The sequence below is a fragment of the Gorilla gorilla genome, chromosome 9 (assembly GCF_029281585.2).
Source record: "Gorilla gorilla gorilla isolate KB3781 chromosome 9, NHGRI_mGorGor1-v2.1_pri, whole genome shotgun sequence".
NCBI classification, from domain to species: Eukaryota; Metazoa; Chordata; class Mammalia; order Primates; family Hominidae; genus Gorilla; species Gorilla gorilla.
Window position 1 is genome coordinate 93,755,053 of NC_073233.2, and position 16,667 is coordinate 93,771,719.

Below are 16,667 nucleotides of genomic sequence, written 5' to 3' on the forward strand. Positions count from 1 at the left end.
TACTTCATATGTGCTAAGTGTGTTATTGATGTCTTTTACCCTCATATCCCAATTCATAGATTGGTTTCAACTTCTTGCTCTGGATACTACAACATTCTTCTAAAGAAAACACTTGGTTTCTTTTATGAATTTGTCACATTTGTACAGTGCCATGTTGTTTCCTCACTCCCTTCCTTATCCCATAATTTTCTGCTGGGCAAGAGAGAGTTGAGGAAGTGATTAAGAGATGGGAAAAAAGTGCCCTATCTAAGTCCCCCCCCCCCCCCAAAAAAAAGGAAAAGAAAGATTCCTGTGATGACAGAGGAGAAAAATAATGACTGGGTATTTATCAGTCTATGTGATAATTGCTCATGGATTGCCTTACAGCCACCTCCAGAAGATCCTCTTTAGACTCACTACTGCTATTTGAAGGTAGAAAGAAGCCTTTTTGTTCTCTACCATTATTATTGCATATTTTTCCCTTATCCTCATAATAATATTTTCATAGTTATTTTTCTTTTCTTTGTTGATAATTCTAAAACTGAAGGACAGTAAGAGTGGGAAAAAATGTAGTTCTGGTTACTAGAGAAGTTAGTGTAATATACTGCAGTTCAAACTATTTGATATTAGCAACTCTGGATCAGAAGACGGACTAATTTTAAAGCTAAGACTCCAATATCTTTGGGTACTGCAGTAGAAAAATGTGCCATGACTAAAGGATTGGTGAAGAAAATACATGCTAATGTAATGTACATCTTCAGTCATCCAAGTGAAACTTGAAAATGTCACTCATCTAGATATTTTTAAATACCTTGATTTTAATATATGATTTTAACATATTTCCAAACCGGGCAAATTTTACATTTTAACACTAACAATTTTGGTCCCTATCATATATACATAATCAATATGAAAAGAGGTCTCAATTTTTAAAATTAATGTTTTAGGTGGTACTATTACCACTGAATGGCTTTAAATTAATTCAGGATTTTAAAAAACATTTACTGGAGACCATTTCTAATTGAGTTAAACATGTGTTCTGTGCAATCTCATTTGCAGTAGCCACAAAATGAATAAACTACCTGGGAACCCCCTGCCCAGTGCCATACCCCCAGTGCCTGTCCCCAGATCGAGGCTTGGGCCCCTTCAGCCATGTCTATCACAAGCACCACCAGCATGTCTGACAAACTGCCCTACAAAGTCACTGACATTGGCCTGGACTTCTGGGGACGCAAAGCCCTGGATATTGTGGAGAACCAGATGCCGGGCCTGACGTGCATGTGGGAGCTGTACTCGACCCTCCAAGCCCTTGAAGGGCACGCGCATCACCAGTTGCCTCCATAGGACCCATGGAGATGGCCATCCTCATTGAGACCCTCATTACCCTGGGTGCCAAGCTGCAGTGGTCCAGCTGCAACATCACCCAGGACCATGCGGCAGCTGCCATTGCCAAGGCTGGCATTCCAGTTGTATGCCTGGAAGGGCGAAACAGAGGAGGAGTACCTGTGGTGCACCAAGCAGACATTATACTTCAAAGACGGCCTCCTCAATGTGATTCTGGATGTTGCTGGGGCCCCCACCAATCTCATCCACACCAAGTACCCACAGCTCTTGTTGGGGATGTGAGGCATCTTCAAGGAGACCATGATTGGGGTCCACAAGCTACACAAGATGATGGCCAGTGGGATCCTGAAAGTGCCTGCCATCAAAGTCAACAACTCCGTCACCAAGAGCAAGTTTGACAACCTCTCCGGCTGCCAGGAGTCCCTCATAGATAGCATCAAGTGGGCCACAGACGTGATGATTGCCAGCAAGGTAGCAGGCTGTGGCGACATGGGCAAAGGCTGTGCCCAGGCCCTGTGGGGTTTCAGGCCCATGTCATCATCATCATCAAGATCGACCCCATCGACATACTGCAGGCTGCCATGAAGGGCTATGAGGTGGCCACCATAGACGAGGCCTGTCAGGAGGACAACATCTTTGTCACCACCACAGGCTGTGTTAACATCATCCTTGGCTGGCACTTTAAGCAGATGAAGGATGATGCCATCATTTGTAACACTGGACACTTTGACATGGAGATTGATGTCAAGTGGCTCAACAAGAATACTGTGGAGAGAGTCAACATCAAGCCCCAGGTGGACTGGTATCAGCTGAAGAATGCACACCACATCATCCTGCTAGCTGAGGGTCAGCTGGTCAACCTGGGTTGTGCCATGGGCCACCCCAGCTTCTTGATAAGTAACTCCTTCACCAACCAAGTGATGGCGCAGACTGAGCTGCTGACCCACCCAGACAAGTACCAGGTTATGGTTCTCTTCCTGCCCAAGAAGCTGAATGAGGCAATGGCTGAAGCCCACCTGGGCAAGCTGAATGTGAAATTGACCAAGCTGACTGAGCTGCAAGCCCATTACCTGTACTTGTCCCATGATGGCCCCTTCAAGCCAGATCACTACCACTACTGAAAGCCAGACCTGCCCTTCGCCTTCCAACTGTTGTCCTTGTCCAGGCCCTGCCTCTCCTCCCTAAGAGCAAATGGCACCCACTTTGTGATTGGTTTGTCAGTGTCCCCTATTGACTCCCTGGGGCTGGTCACTCAGTTTTTGGCCTCTGCTGCATCCCTCATACTGTTCCAAGTGTGGCAGGGGGAATTGAGAGGCCCCTCCTCAAGCCTTGGTCATGATAGGGGTACAAGGGAGACAGCCACAGGGAACTATGAATTCAATGATCTTGGAACTTCTCACTAAGTCTGTCCTTCCTTAGCCTGGAAGTTGGTAATGGAGTCACAAAGCCCATATACTTTACCATCTAGGCATTCACCCGGTCTGTGGACTTATACCTGTGTGCTTGGTTCACAGGTTCAGTGGTACCTCAGCCCATGACAGAAAAGCAGCAGCTATATTGAAGGGCAAAGAGGAACTGTTGTTTGAATTTTCCTGAGAGCCTGACTTAGTGCTGGGCCTTCTCTTCCACCTCATAACAATGAGGTTGGTACTTTTGGTCTCTTGTTTTATAGGAGTTAGAATAGACTGTTAAGGGACAACTGAGAAAGTACAGAGAATTGATAGCCAGAGGTTGAGAGGGGCCATAAAAACATAAAAGCAAGCGTAGATCTGCTACCACTTTGTAACAAGATAACTCCTATCACAACCCTGGGTCAAAAAGAGAATAATCTGGTCCATAATGTTTATGTTAAAAAAAGTAAAAAGCAGGAAGGTGGGTAAATAAAAATCTTGGTGCCTTAAAAAAAAAAAAAAAAACAAAACAAAACCCTAGGAATACAGCTTACCAAGAAGGTAAACGAGTTCTACAATGAGAATTTCAAAACACTGCTGAAATAAATCAGAGATGAACACAAACAAATGGAAAAACATTCAATGTCATTTTTCATGGAATTAAACAAAACTATTCTAAAATTCATATGGAACCAAAACAGAGCCCTAATCACCAAATCAACCCCAAACAATAAGAGCAAAGCCAGGGGAATCACACTACCCAACTTCAAACTATATTACAAGGCTACAGTAACCCAAACAACATGGTACTGTTACAAAAACAGACATATAAACTAATGGAACAGGTTAAAGGACCCAGAAATAAAGCCACACACCTACAACTACTGGTTTTGTGACAGAGTCAATGATAACAAACAATGGGGAAAGAACTCCCTATTCAATAAATGGTGCTGGGATAACTGGCTAGCCATATGTGGAAGATTGAAACTGGACCCCTTCCTTTTACCACATACAAAAATTAACTGAAGATGAATTAAATACTTAAATGTAAGACCTAAAACAATAAACACTCTAGAAGAAAACCTAGGAAATACCATTCTGGACATTGGCCTTGGCAAAGAATTTATGACTAAATTCCCAAAAGCAACTGCAACAACAACAAAAAATAGACAAGTGGGACTAATTAAAGAGCTTCTGCACAGCAAAAGAAACTATCAACAGAGTAAACAGACAACCTGCAGAATGGGAGAAAATATTCACAAGCCATGCATCCAACAAAGGTCTAATATCCAGAATCTATAAGGAACTTAATTCAGCAAACAAAAAGCAAATAACCCCATTTAAAAATAAGAGAAGGACAGGCTGGGTGTGGTGGCTCCCGCCTGTAATCCCAGCACTTTGGGAGGCTGAGGCAGTCAGATCACGAGGTCAGGAGATGGAGATAGTCCTGGCTAACACGGTGAAACCCCGCCTCTACTAAAAATACAAAATAAATAAATAAATAAATTAGCCAGGCATGGTGGCACGTGCCTGTAGTCCTAGCTACTCGGGAGGCTGAGGCAGGAGAATCACTTGAACCCTGGAGGCAAAGGTTGCAGTGAGCCGAGATTGTGCCACCGCACTCCAGCCTGGGCAACAGAGTGAGACTCTGTCTCAAAAAAAAAAAAAAAAGGCAAAGAACATGAACAGATACTTTTCAAAAGAAAACATACATGTGGCCAACAAATACATGAAAAAATGCTCATCATCACTAACCATTAGATAAATGCAGATCAAAACCACGATAAGATACTATCACACAGGAATCACAATGGTAATTATTAAAAAGACAAAAAACAACAGATGCTGGTGAGGTTTAGCAGAAAAGGGAACACTTATACACTGCTGGTGGGAGTATTAAAGAACACGTGGAAAGCAGTGTGAAGATTTCTCAAAGAACTTAAAACAGAAATACCATTCAACCCAGCAATCTCGCTACTGGATATATACCCTAAGGAAAATAAATCATTCTGTGAAGCAGACACACGGACTCATGTTCATCGCAGCACTGTTCACAGTAGCAAACACATAAAATCAACCAAGATGCTAATCAGTGGTGGACTAGATAAAGAAAATGTGGTACACATACACCATGGAATGCTACACAGCCATAAAAAGAACAAAATCGTGTCCTTTGCAGCAACATGGATGCAGCTGGAGGCCATTATCCTAAGCAAACTAATGCAAGAACCCAAAAGCAATACTGCATGTTCTCATTATAAGTGGAAGCTAAACATTGAATAAACATGAACACAAAGATGGGAAAAATAGACACTGTCTATTACAAGCCATAAATTGTGAAAAAGTACAAATTGTGGGGCCACAAGGCGAGGTTATTTATCACTAGTTAGGACAATAAGAAGAGGCTTCTCAAGATGAATTTAAATATTAAAGGATACAACATCTGTTTTTGAATTCCCAAGATGAGGGTTTATAGAAGTAGTTAGGTGTCACTGGCATTAAAGGAATTGTATTTTGTTGAAGATGAGTACCATGAATGGTTTTGAATATGTATTTCAGCTTTGCAATTAACATTATAGTGAGGTATGTGCCTTCTAAGTTAGATTGCTCTTTAATAAGGCTTTTGGAAGTGCTGCATTACTACTACTACTACTACTACTATTACTTTTATTAGCCTTACAGTTTATAGCTGAGAATCCAGTATAATTTGGGAACTGCAGTTCAAAACCATGCAGTTAATGGCTCAGTTTCTAGCTAGTTAATGGCTGAGTTTCTAGCTAGTTAATGGCTGAGCTACAACTAGACTTCAAGACTCCTAGCACCCAAATAGAGATCTTTTATATCATGCACTCATGCCTTGATGGAATCTTATTCTGAACTTCTGTCATTGCTAATGCTGTTAAGTAAATATCTTTCATTTTAATCTACATTTTATGTAAAACATTAGCTATCAAACCTCAAACTCCATTTTATATGTCCAGAAAGGTATTAGGGCAGAACTGCCATCCCTCCCAGCCTCCACAGAATTAGGAAAGGAGTCATTGGGAGGCTTCTGGATATTCACGCCTTCACAAAGTCATGAAAATAGTCATTTTGGGCCAAGTGCGGTGGCTCATGCCTGTAATCCTAGCACCTTGGGAGGCCAAGGTGGGTGGATCCCTTGAGCTCAGGAGTTCAAGACCATCCTGAGAAACATGGCAAAACCCCCTCTCTACAAAAAATTAAAAAATTAGCCAGGCATGGTAGCATGCGCCTGTAATCCCAGCTACTCTGGAGGTGATGTGGGAGGATGACTTGCACCTGGGAGGCAGAAGTTGGAATGACCCTGCATTTTTAGCTTGGGCGACGGAGCCAGACCCTGTCTCATTAAAAAAAAAAAAAAAAAAAAAAAAGAGCGTCATTTATTTTAAGCTTTCTAGATATTGAGCCAGGATGCTGAGATAGTGCAGGAAGGGATACACTATGTGTTCTATAGGTAACTTTGCAGAGCCAAAGCAGTATGGGATAACTACATATGAAAAAAATGATTGTGATATGTCCATTTTTAGTAAATAAACTTCTGGCTTTTCACTGAGAGGCGTTTGGGAAATATTTATTGCAAGATTTTATGACAGAAAATGATGGAGTAGATTCTGGAAAGGTTGGCTGGAGTCCTGAGTCTTTCAAACCCAGGATGCTCACCTGTCCTTACATCACGGTGTATGTTTTAGAGACCTCAGACACAGTCGGGAGAGGAAAACACACATGGCCACAAAAGGGAGGTCACATGCTGGATGAAGATCTCCCTAGCATTATCTGCATGATTTTGCAATGAATTTTAAAGCTGCTCATTTTTTTAAAGTTCTGCTGCAGTGTGCTTCTGTCTTCCTATCTGTCTGAGAAGGGTCTTGCCTCATCTATACTTTATAATTGGGGGCCAGGTAAAGCACCATGCACAGAGCAGGCATTGAATAGATGTTTGTAGTTACTGACAGATTCCACGTCTATTTGTCAGATATTCTAAGTGTAACCTTCCTGGAAGATAATTGCATTTACTTTGTGAATATTTTTCTAGAATTCTCACCATTTACTGAGAGAAATCTTCTGGGTGGTCAGGAACTGTGAATCCTTGTAAATGTTTATGAAAGTCCCCATGATTTATAGCATATTATCAAATGCAAAAATAGATGTTGAGGTACTATCATTAGCCCATTGGAAAAATGCAGCTATTAAGCAGACAGTCCAATTGGCTTACTAATTTTCTTAAAGTGTGTGAAACAATGAATCTTAATAGAGTTTATGTATAAAGCATTTGCGCTTTAATGGGTCCACATTTTCACTCATATTTTATTAAAATCCTTTGCCATAAGCTGCAGTTAGGTAAGTAATTATACATTAGTCAGAGAGTTAAAAACATAAAAGCCAGGTAACTAAGGTAATTGAGCAGGATGAGGTCATTTTTCCTCCAGCACCAGATGGGTACCACAGGTAAAAACCATAACACTTGATCTCTTCCATATGACTTAGAAAGAGATTAATGTTGGCATTGGTTTTAACTTTTAAATAAAATATTTTATAGTAATTATTACTAAATGGTAAGTTATTGTTTTAAAATGAAACATTTGTCAGTATGCTTTTTGTGCAACAGCCAAGTTTAAAATTCTAATTCTAAAATGGAAAATAATATAAAAATTCAACTCTGCATCTGAAACAAAGAGTAATCTTCTCTTAGCTGATAATTTTCTGTGAACTGTGGTGGTATCATGATGACACCTTTTGGTGGGACCCTATTAAATTATTCTCAATACTTTCATATTTGAGAAGACACTACTTAATGTACTAATGTATTAGATCTTTTTGTTGTGTCATCTGTATGCTTTTCAGTTGGAAAGTATTGTGGTATATTTGCATTCATGTATATGCTCAAATTAGTTAGCATACAGAGTAGTGCAAACTTGGTTAGAAAAGTCACAGACATAAAGACAGCCTCACTGGAAGTCTGAGTGTGCAGGCAGCATGTCTACAGAGAAAAAGCGTGTTTTCATTTTAACAAGTTTTTCCACTTTGGAGCTGAACAGTCTACAAAGATCTATGTGGATTGCCAATTCAGTGATCCAAATCAATGAAGGTTGACAACAGCAAACCTTATGGATTAGTCTTTCCACACATCATCGTACTTGCAGAAGGCAGCCATTCTATGCTTTAGTTACCCAGAATTTGAAGAAGCTTGACCTGGAGCAACAACTGAAGGGAAAGAGGAAGGGGCACTATACAGAGATAGAGCTAGAGATATATGCCCTTTTTCTATATCTCAGACACTATGCTAGGTGCTTTAAATATTAGCTTATTTAATCCTTACAATAGCTCTTAGAGTAGAATTGTTATCCTTCTCCCTTGACAGATGATGAAACTGAAGTTCTTCAAAAAGATTAAGTAACCTATTCAGGGTCACACAGATAATAGTGATGGATCTAGGATTAAAGCCCATGTCTGCCTGATTCGTTCATGCATCCACTCATGTGTTTATTTGACAAGCATTTATTGTGTGTCTATTGTGCTTAGTGAGGAAATACAGTAGTGCACAAGAATTACATCATCCCCACCCTCATGAGAGTTTCCAGCCACTTAAATAATTACAAAGGTTATATTTTATGCTTTCTACCACACTTAAATACTGACACATTTATTTAAGGTTAGGTACTTATTCTTTTAAGATTAGTGGAAATTAAAAGATAAAAATGTGTTAAGGAAGACTATAATCTGAAAAGTCTACTTTAGTACCCAAACCAAACCTATGAAAGTACTCCTGCTTACTATAAACATCTGTGAACAGTGGGTCTTGATTTTCCCTTTTAAAAGGTATTTTTGATTTTTTTATTATTAGGTATGAAACCAGTTAATAGCTGATGAGCAGTTATTAGTACATTATTATTATTCGCATGTGTAAATCTCAACCATTTTAAAAGTACTTCAATGTGTGCTTTTATTTGCTGTTTATAACAACCCTGCCCAAACCTAATTTTTTTGGATCCTGATTCTAATTCTTAAGTCTTTTGGATCCTAGCTTCTTCGTGCTCATAGAAAATTGTAGTTTTGTTTTCATTTTCTTCGAAAAATTAATAGACATTTAATTAATGTCTCTCTGCCAAACACTGTGGAGAAATAAAATTATTGAAAAAGCTCAGTTATTTGCTCTTAAAAGACCTAGATAGGGGCAACAGATATAGATGAATAACATAAGAGAGGGAGTCTCTTAGAAAGTTTTGGGTGGAGGGAATGCTATACATGGGCTAAACATGGAATTCACCAGAATCAAGAATCCAATCATTTCATGATGTTCCACCATTGTGGTGAATGTTAGATCTGGGGACATGGAAGCAATCAGGATAGAAAGCCAGTATTAAGTCCCAGAGGTACCTTATCTAGAGTAAACAAAAGTAGGGAGGCAAAGATGGAATTTTTCACTTTTCCTATGTCTCTTTTCTAAACAGGTATATTTCTTAATAGCTAACCAGCACAATGGAAAACTCAGGGAAAGCAAATAAAAAGGATACACATGACGGGCCACCAAAAGAAATTAAACTGCCTACCAGTGAAGCACTTCTAGACTATCAGTAAGTTTTTATTCTGAAATCTGAAAGTTGCCATAGATAAAAGGCAGTCATTGTTAAGACTCATATAACTGCAAATGCAAACAATACATGCAGCAGCTGCCAAAAGAATAGAGGTGGGTTTGGAGGCCTAATTGCACTCTTGTGCTATGCACATATTTTTAAAGGTTTTTGAAACTTTGAATATAACATAGTCCAAGTAGTAGCTATGACTACTTAGACTATTTTATGAAATGAAATGAGAGCTGCTATGAAACAGCTTTCATTGATGTACTATTGGCTCCTTCAGTTGTTTATTGGTTACTCTCACCTATGTATACAACAGCTTGCTAGCTTACCTCTTAAAATACAACACAGAATGGTTAGTTTACATTTATAGAGAGTAGAAGAGTATAGTAGTAGAATACAGGCTCACACCTGTATTCCCAGCCCTTTGGGAGGCCAAAGCAGGCGGATCACCTGAGGTTGGGAGTTCGAGACCAGCCTGACCAACATGGTGAAACCAGGTCTCCACTAAAAATCCAAACATTAGTCGGGCATGGTGGCGTGTGCCTGTAATCCCAGCTGCTCGGGAGACTGAGGCAGGAGAATTGCTCAAACCCAGGAGGCAGAGGTTGCAGTGAGCCAAGATCATGCCACTGCACTCCAGCCTGGGCAACAGAGCAAGATTCCATTGAGGTTCCATCTCGAAAAAAAAAAAAAGAGAGAATGGAAGAGAAATTTTCCCTTTATGTGACCTTTTATTTCTTAGACATTCCAACTTACATTATTCCTAAATGGCTACATATCAAATCCAAATGATTTACAGAAAATTCTTTTTAATAATAATAAAATTTTATAATGTCTCACTCCTAGGAGCTGGAGACAAAACCATGGGTAACATTTATTCCATATTTATGTTTTATTCCAACAAATAGCTCCTTGAGGGTCTGTGAACCTTAGCTTTTGGCACAAGGTAAGTGTTTTAATTTGTAATTCTTAGAGAATTAATAGATAAGTGTTAGTCTTTTCTTGCATAAGGCTGAAATATACTTCATTCATGTACTTATTCAATAAATACTTGAGTGTTTACCAAGTGCAAGTCAAGTGCTGGGTACTGGAATGTAGCAGCAAACAGGACCACATGGTCCCTGCCTTGATGAAGCATGGGAGACAGACAATAAACCACTAATTTGAGCTTTAAAAAAAATGACAGGGTGGTATGGTGGCTCATGCCTATAATCCCAGCCCTTTGAGAGGCCAAGGCAGGTGGATGAGCCCGGGAGTTTGAGATCAGCCTGAGTAACATGATGAAAACTCATCTTTACAAAATAAAAATTAGTCCCTGCTATTTAGGATGTGGAGAAGGGAGGATCGCCTGAGCCCAGGGAGGTCAAGGTTACAGTGAGCCATGATTGTGTCACTGCACTCCAGCCTTGGTGACAGAGAGGGACCCTGTCTCAAAAAAAAAAAATGGCTATAATAAAGGTACTATAAAAGAAAACTGTAGGGTGCTGTTTAACAGTGTAACTAAAGGACTTTAGTCAGAGGAGTTAGGAAAAACTTGTTTGAGAAAGCTTTGAGCTGATTTCTGGAAAAGGAACAGGCATTATGGAAACACAGAGCAGTGAAGAGCATGACTTATGGAAGACAGGAGGGTAGGAAAGAGCTTATCACAGGCCAGAAACTGAGAAAAGGGAGGGTGAGGGAGGCAGGGCAAGAGCAGATGCTGGTGATTTAGGCAAGGGTCAGATCAAGAAGAACACTTGGGTTTTTATTAGAGGAGTATAAAGTTGAAGATGGAGAGCCCATGATGCTAGTGACTAGGTCTTTGTTTAAGAGAGTTGTTGTTGTTTAAAGACAGAGTCTCACTCTGTCACCCAGGCTGGAGTGTAGTAGCCTGATTATAGCTCATTGCAGTATCAAACTCCTGGGCTCAAGTGTTCCTCCTGCCTCAGATTTCTGAGTAGCTGGGAAGACAGGCATACACCACCAGGCCCAGCTAATTTTTTAATTTTGGGTAGAGTTGGGTCTTAAACTCCTGGCCTCAAGCGATCCTCCTGCCTCAGCCTCCCAAAGTGCTGGGATTTCAGGCATGAGCCACCTCACCTGGCCAAGAAGGATTTTAGATTTTAAAATCTAAAAGAAGGATTTATTTAAAAAATGTACCATAAAAGATGTATGTTGTCCTTAACAACATTCAGGGAAAAACTGTCTCCTTCTTTGGAGATCCCAATATATTCGTATGAACTTTTTAGGATGCAGTGAGTGAAGGGATCAGAACACCAAGAGAGAAGAGGCATTCACCTGTTTCCTTTTATTTTCTACTTGAAATAACATTAACTAATAACTAGATACTATTCATACTCATTTCTCAACATAACTGAAAACTTTCTTCATCTCATCTTAGGAGAGGTGGACAAAAAGCCAGGCTCTGTGAATGTAACCTGGTCTCTAATTTGCTCCCATGGTGTAACTGGTGACATCCAGTTAACAGCTGTTTTTCTCTCTTTTGGGTGGACCAGAAACCAGTCTTTCTCCTCTTTAACAAAGGTTTACAAAAAGGCAAACGTTTAAAAATTCTCATGATCTAGTGCAAGTTATAAACTGAACATCTCATACCCTTGTTCTTTTGTATTTGGTAAAACTAAATAAACAATCTCATGGACTGGAACAGCCAAGGCCTTGCTGTACCATGCTCTACTGATGACAGTTTATGCATTCCATGTGTTCCTCGATGACAGAACTGTTGTCACATGACACATAGCCAAGACATTTCCTCTCACCATCTGAGGAAGGATTGTCCAGGAGTTCCCTGGCAGCCTCTTATATCTCTCTCAGCTCCTAACAAAGCAGTGAGCACATAGTAGATAGTTAATTCATGGTTTTTGAGCAACTGAACTTTTTTCAAATTTATCCCAAGAAAAGAAAGTCATGAACTTCTATGGTTGTTTGTGAAGAGCTGATACTACCAATGTTCAGTCTATAAAATTATCGTCTCTGAATAATGATGGTTTTTATTTCCTCCTTTATACTTGTCTTGCCCCCAGTTTTCTACAATAAGTATGGATATAGACATAGAAATAGGTGAGAATATGGTCGTGAATGAAAAAACGGAGATTATGATATAGATTTTTTTGAAAGTCAAGTTTATTTGGATCAGTGATTTGTTTGTTTTTGAGACAAGAGTCTCACTCTGTCACCCAGGCTGGAGTGCAGTGGCATGATCTCGGCTCACTACAACCCCCGCCTCCTGGATTCAAGCAATTCTCCCACCTCAGCCTCCCCAGTAGCTGGAATTACAGGCATGTGCCACCACACCCAGCTAATTTTTTGTGTTTTTAGTAGAGATGGGGTTTTGCCATGTTGGCCAGGCTGGTCTTGAACTCCTGATCTTGGCCTCCTGCTTTGGCCTCCCAAAGTGCTGGGAGCCTCCCAAAGTGCTGGGATTACAGGTGTTAGCCATGTTTGTTTATTTTTATAGAGACAGGGTCTCCCTATGTTGACCAGGCTGGTCTCAAACTCCTGGGCTCAAGGGATCAGCCCACCTCAACCTCCTGAAATGTTAGGATTACAGGCGTGAGCCACTGCGCCCAGCCCAGATTTGTGTTTTTATATGAATAAGGCAGTTAGAATATTTGAGGTGAAGGAAAAAATATGGCAGGTCATGTGTGCTTCATTCTCCCTCAACAAACTGTGAGCTCCTTGAAGACTATTCTTTACTTATCTCTGTACCTCTAGTATCTAGCACAGCCTTATAGTACGAGCTCAGAGTTTCTTTGTTGAGTAAATGTTGTCGGATCTTGTCTGAAAGCAAAATCACACTCATGAAAACAAATGCAATGTTATTTTTGCCTGTTGATACAGGAAACAAATTTTTTAACGTACTAACACTCAGTGATGAAATGCCCACCAATAAACAAGCTCTTTCTTACCCACTGGTGAGTATAAATTGTTCAAATATTCTGAAAACATTTGTAACAAAGCAATCCTGCCCTTTTATCAGGTAATTTCATGGATATAGGAACATAAGGTCATGAACTTCTATGGTTGTTTGCGAAGAACTGATACTAAATCTATAAACCAATACTAAATCTATAAAGTGATCATCTCTAAGTAACGGTAGTTTTTATTTTCTCCTTTATACTTGTTGTCTCCCAGTTTTCTACAATGAATATGGATAGAGATATAAAAACATGTGGGTATGGTTATAGGTTTAAAGAAAAAAACACAAAAATATAGGTTTTTTGGAATTCAAATTTATTTGTTTTCCTTCCCAGAATTTTCAATGAAATTGCATGGGTGGGGGGAACATTGACACATTACTAACATTTTAACAATATAGAGAGTGGCGGAAAGGTGACATATTGTCTTACTAACAATTTAATATCACTGTGCTTTAGAATAGTGCCATAACCTTTTCAAACTGCTTTAATGTATATTGCTTTATTCTCACCCCACTTGCTTCAGCACCTAGTGTGACATGTCAGATTCTAGGGCACTGAGTAGATGGGGGAGATATTAAAAAGGAAAAAAGTGTATAAGGAACAATGATGCTTGAAGTCCCCATAATAGTGTTGAGTTCTGAAGTTAAGCCTCATCTGCTTCCTGGTAAAACACACCTTTTCATGAAGCCAGAGAAGGCTGAAGTGGATTTCAAAGACAGGCTCAGCTAAATTAGACCCACAGCTACCATAAGCTCCACAAGCGGGCCAGTGAAGCTGCCAAAACATTTCGGGCATCTCAGAATTCCCCACTGAGGCCTGCTGCTGCCACTCACATCATCCTGAACTGCTCACTCCACAAATGGACAAGAGACAAAGCCTGAGGCCATTTGCTCCTAAATGCTCTGAGGGAGGGGTGGTGGGCTTAAGTGTGGGGATGCCAGTTGTAGCAAATAGAAATAAACGATGCCCAATTAAATATGAGTTTCAGATAAACAGCAAATAATTTGCTTAGTATAAATATGACCCATGCAATGGGGCTGGGGCTGCACATGGTCTCCAGCCCAATCGTTGCATGCTGAGTCATCACCAAGGAAAGCTCTCAGCTGCAGCCAGGGAATTGGTCTATTAACGAGCCCATCTGTAGACTCAGTTTAACCAATGAAGACCACATCTTGAGATTCATTTGCCTGCCCTACCCATGTAAAGAAGTAGTATTAATAGATTTATAATTGCAGAAATTATGTCAGTAATTTGCACATTTGCAATTAGGTTCTTTTCAGATAATTTTCATTTATATTACTTTTTTTTTAATCTCCTGAAAAACGGGAGGTAGAAAAGGCACTCCTTCAAAATTTTTGCACAAATGTAAGCTTTAGGTAAGAAGTCAAAGATGAGCCAAGTGTGGTGGTGCACATCTGTAACCCCAGCTACTTGGGAGGCTGAGGCTGGAGGATTCCTTGAGCCCAGAAGTTCAAGCCCAGCCTGGGCAGCATAGAGCCTTATTTTCTTATTATTTTGTGGAGGCTGCCCTATCTACTATAGTAGTCCCCTCCATTTATGGTCCTTCTTATATCCTGTTATTTTCCCCATGGTATTTATCATAATGTGTAAACAATATGTTTCAATATGTTTATGTGTTTACTTCTTATTATCCAGTAAAAGGTACTCCTTGAAGGCAAGGATCATGAAGGTGTTGTTCAAAATTATCTCTGTAGGCCAGGCGCAGTGGCTCATGCCTATAATCCTAGCATTTCGGGAGGCTGAGGCAGGTGGATCACTTGAGGCCAGGATTTCAAGACCAGCCTGGCCAACATGGTGAAACCTCGTCTCTGCAAAAAATTCAAAAATTAGCTGGGTGTGGTGGTGTGTGCCTGTAATCCCAGTTACTGGGGAGGCTGAGGTGGGACAAGCGCTTGAACCTGGGAGGGGGAGTCTGCAGTGAGCCGAGATCATGCTGCTGTACTCTAGCCTAGGTGACAGAGCAAGACTCTTATTTCAAAACAAACAAACAAACAAACAAACAAACAATCTCTATAATGCCTAAAACAATGCTGGGCACCTTTCAGCTCTTTAAATCTACATTGTATGTATGACTGTTTGAAAGGGAATATTGGTCCATTTAAATTGCAGAATTTTGTAACTGAAAAGGAAGCATAGAGTTCATCTCCATCAATCCTCTTATTTCTGGAGGTTAAATATCCTTAGAGAACTGGAAAACCAGCTCTAAAATTCAAGTTTTATAGTATCCAAACAGAGCTTTTTTTTGACCAGTAAAGGATTTTTTTTTAATGTTGCATTTTCTCATTATTGGGAAAGAAAGAGCCTAGTTTTTCTCTCTAATGAGTATACAATGTCACAAATATAATTGATGTTTGGGGGAAAGGGCTAAGGATATAAGGTTTAATTCACCTGAAATTTACTAAGCATTTATTTTATGCTAGAAACATTCACATATGATTTCTTATTTTAATCCTTACGATAATATGCAGAGCTAGGTATTTTTATCCCATTTGACACCTTGGACATTTAGGCCCAGGGAATTGACTTGCCTGAGATCATGTAGACAAGAAGTGATAAGGGCAAGACTTAAAACCAGAGTTTCTCATTCTTTAACTACTCTTCACTCTACTACAGAGGTACTATATTTCTGTTTTTGTTTTATTTTGTTTTTAATGGAGCCAAAGGGTTTAGGTAACACATTTCTGTTGCCTTATTTTGGTCTCAGATTTAAAGTTATAAGATTTATTAGGTCATAGTGATACAAGATATACTATAAAGTTTTAAAAATTATTTTATTTATTTACTTTGAGACTGGATCTCACTCTGTCACCCAGGCTGGAGTCCAGTGGCATGATCTTGGTTTGCTGCAACCTCCGCCTCCTGGGTTCAAGCGATTCTCATGCCTCAGCCTCCCGAGTAGCTGGAACTACAGGCATTCACCTCCACACCTGGCTAATTTTTGTATTTCTAGTAGGGACAGGGTTTTGCCATGTTGGCCAGCCTGGTCTGGAACTCCTGTCCTCAAGAGATCCACCTGCTGGCCGGGCACGGTGGCTCACACCTGTAACCCCAGCACTTTGAGAGCCCGAAGCGGGCAGATCACTTGAGGTCAGGAGTTTGAGACCAGCCTGGCCAACATGGTGAAACCCCGTCTCTACAAAAAATAGAAAAATTAGCCGGGTGTGGGGGCAGGCGCCTATAATCCCAGTTACTCGGGAGGCTGAGGCAGGACAATCGCTTGAACCCAGGAGGTAGAGGTTGCAGTCAGCCGAGATCATGCAACTGCACTCCAGCCTGGGCAACAGAGCGAGATTCCATCTCAAAACAAAAACAAAAACAAAAACAAAAACAAAACCCAGATCCACCTGCCACGGCCTCCCAGAGTGCTGGGATTACAGGTGTGAGCCACCATGCCTGGCACATGTTTAAAGAGATAC

At 40.3% G+C, this 16,667-nt stretch overlaps 1 protein-coding gene and 1 pseudogene across 22 annotated transcripts in view; both read left to right on the forward strand.

Moving 5' to 3' along the window:
- CCDC83 (coiled-coil domain containing 83) overlaps positions 1-16,667 on the forward strand; it is a 124,756-nt gene that overhangs the window by 4,484 nt on the left and 103,605 nt on the right. For 18 of the 22 annotated variants that reach the window (XM_063710770.1, XM_063710778.1, XM_063710769.1 and 15 more), the window contains exon 2: positions 9,185-9,307. In XM_063710770.1, coding sequence (XP_063566840.1) covers positions 9,213-9,307 — 95 coding nt within the window. In that variant the 5' untranslated portion in view covers positions 9,185-9,212. Of the gene's footprint in view, positions 1-366; positions 412-2,880; positions 2,967-9,184; positions 9,308-16,667 lie in introns of those variants that run through there. The other 4 variants (XM_055355651.2, XM_063710768.1, XM_063710767.1 and 1 more) reach the window with 2 other exon arrangements.
- LOC109028734 (adenosylhomocysteinase-like) lies at positions 997-2,452 on the forward strand (annotated as a pseudogene).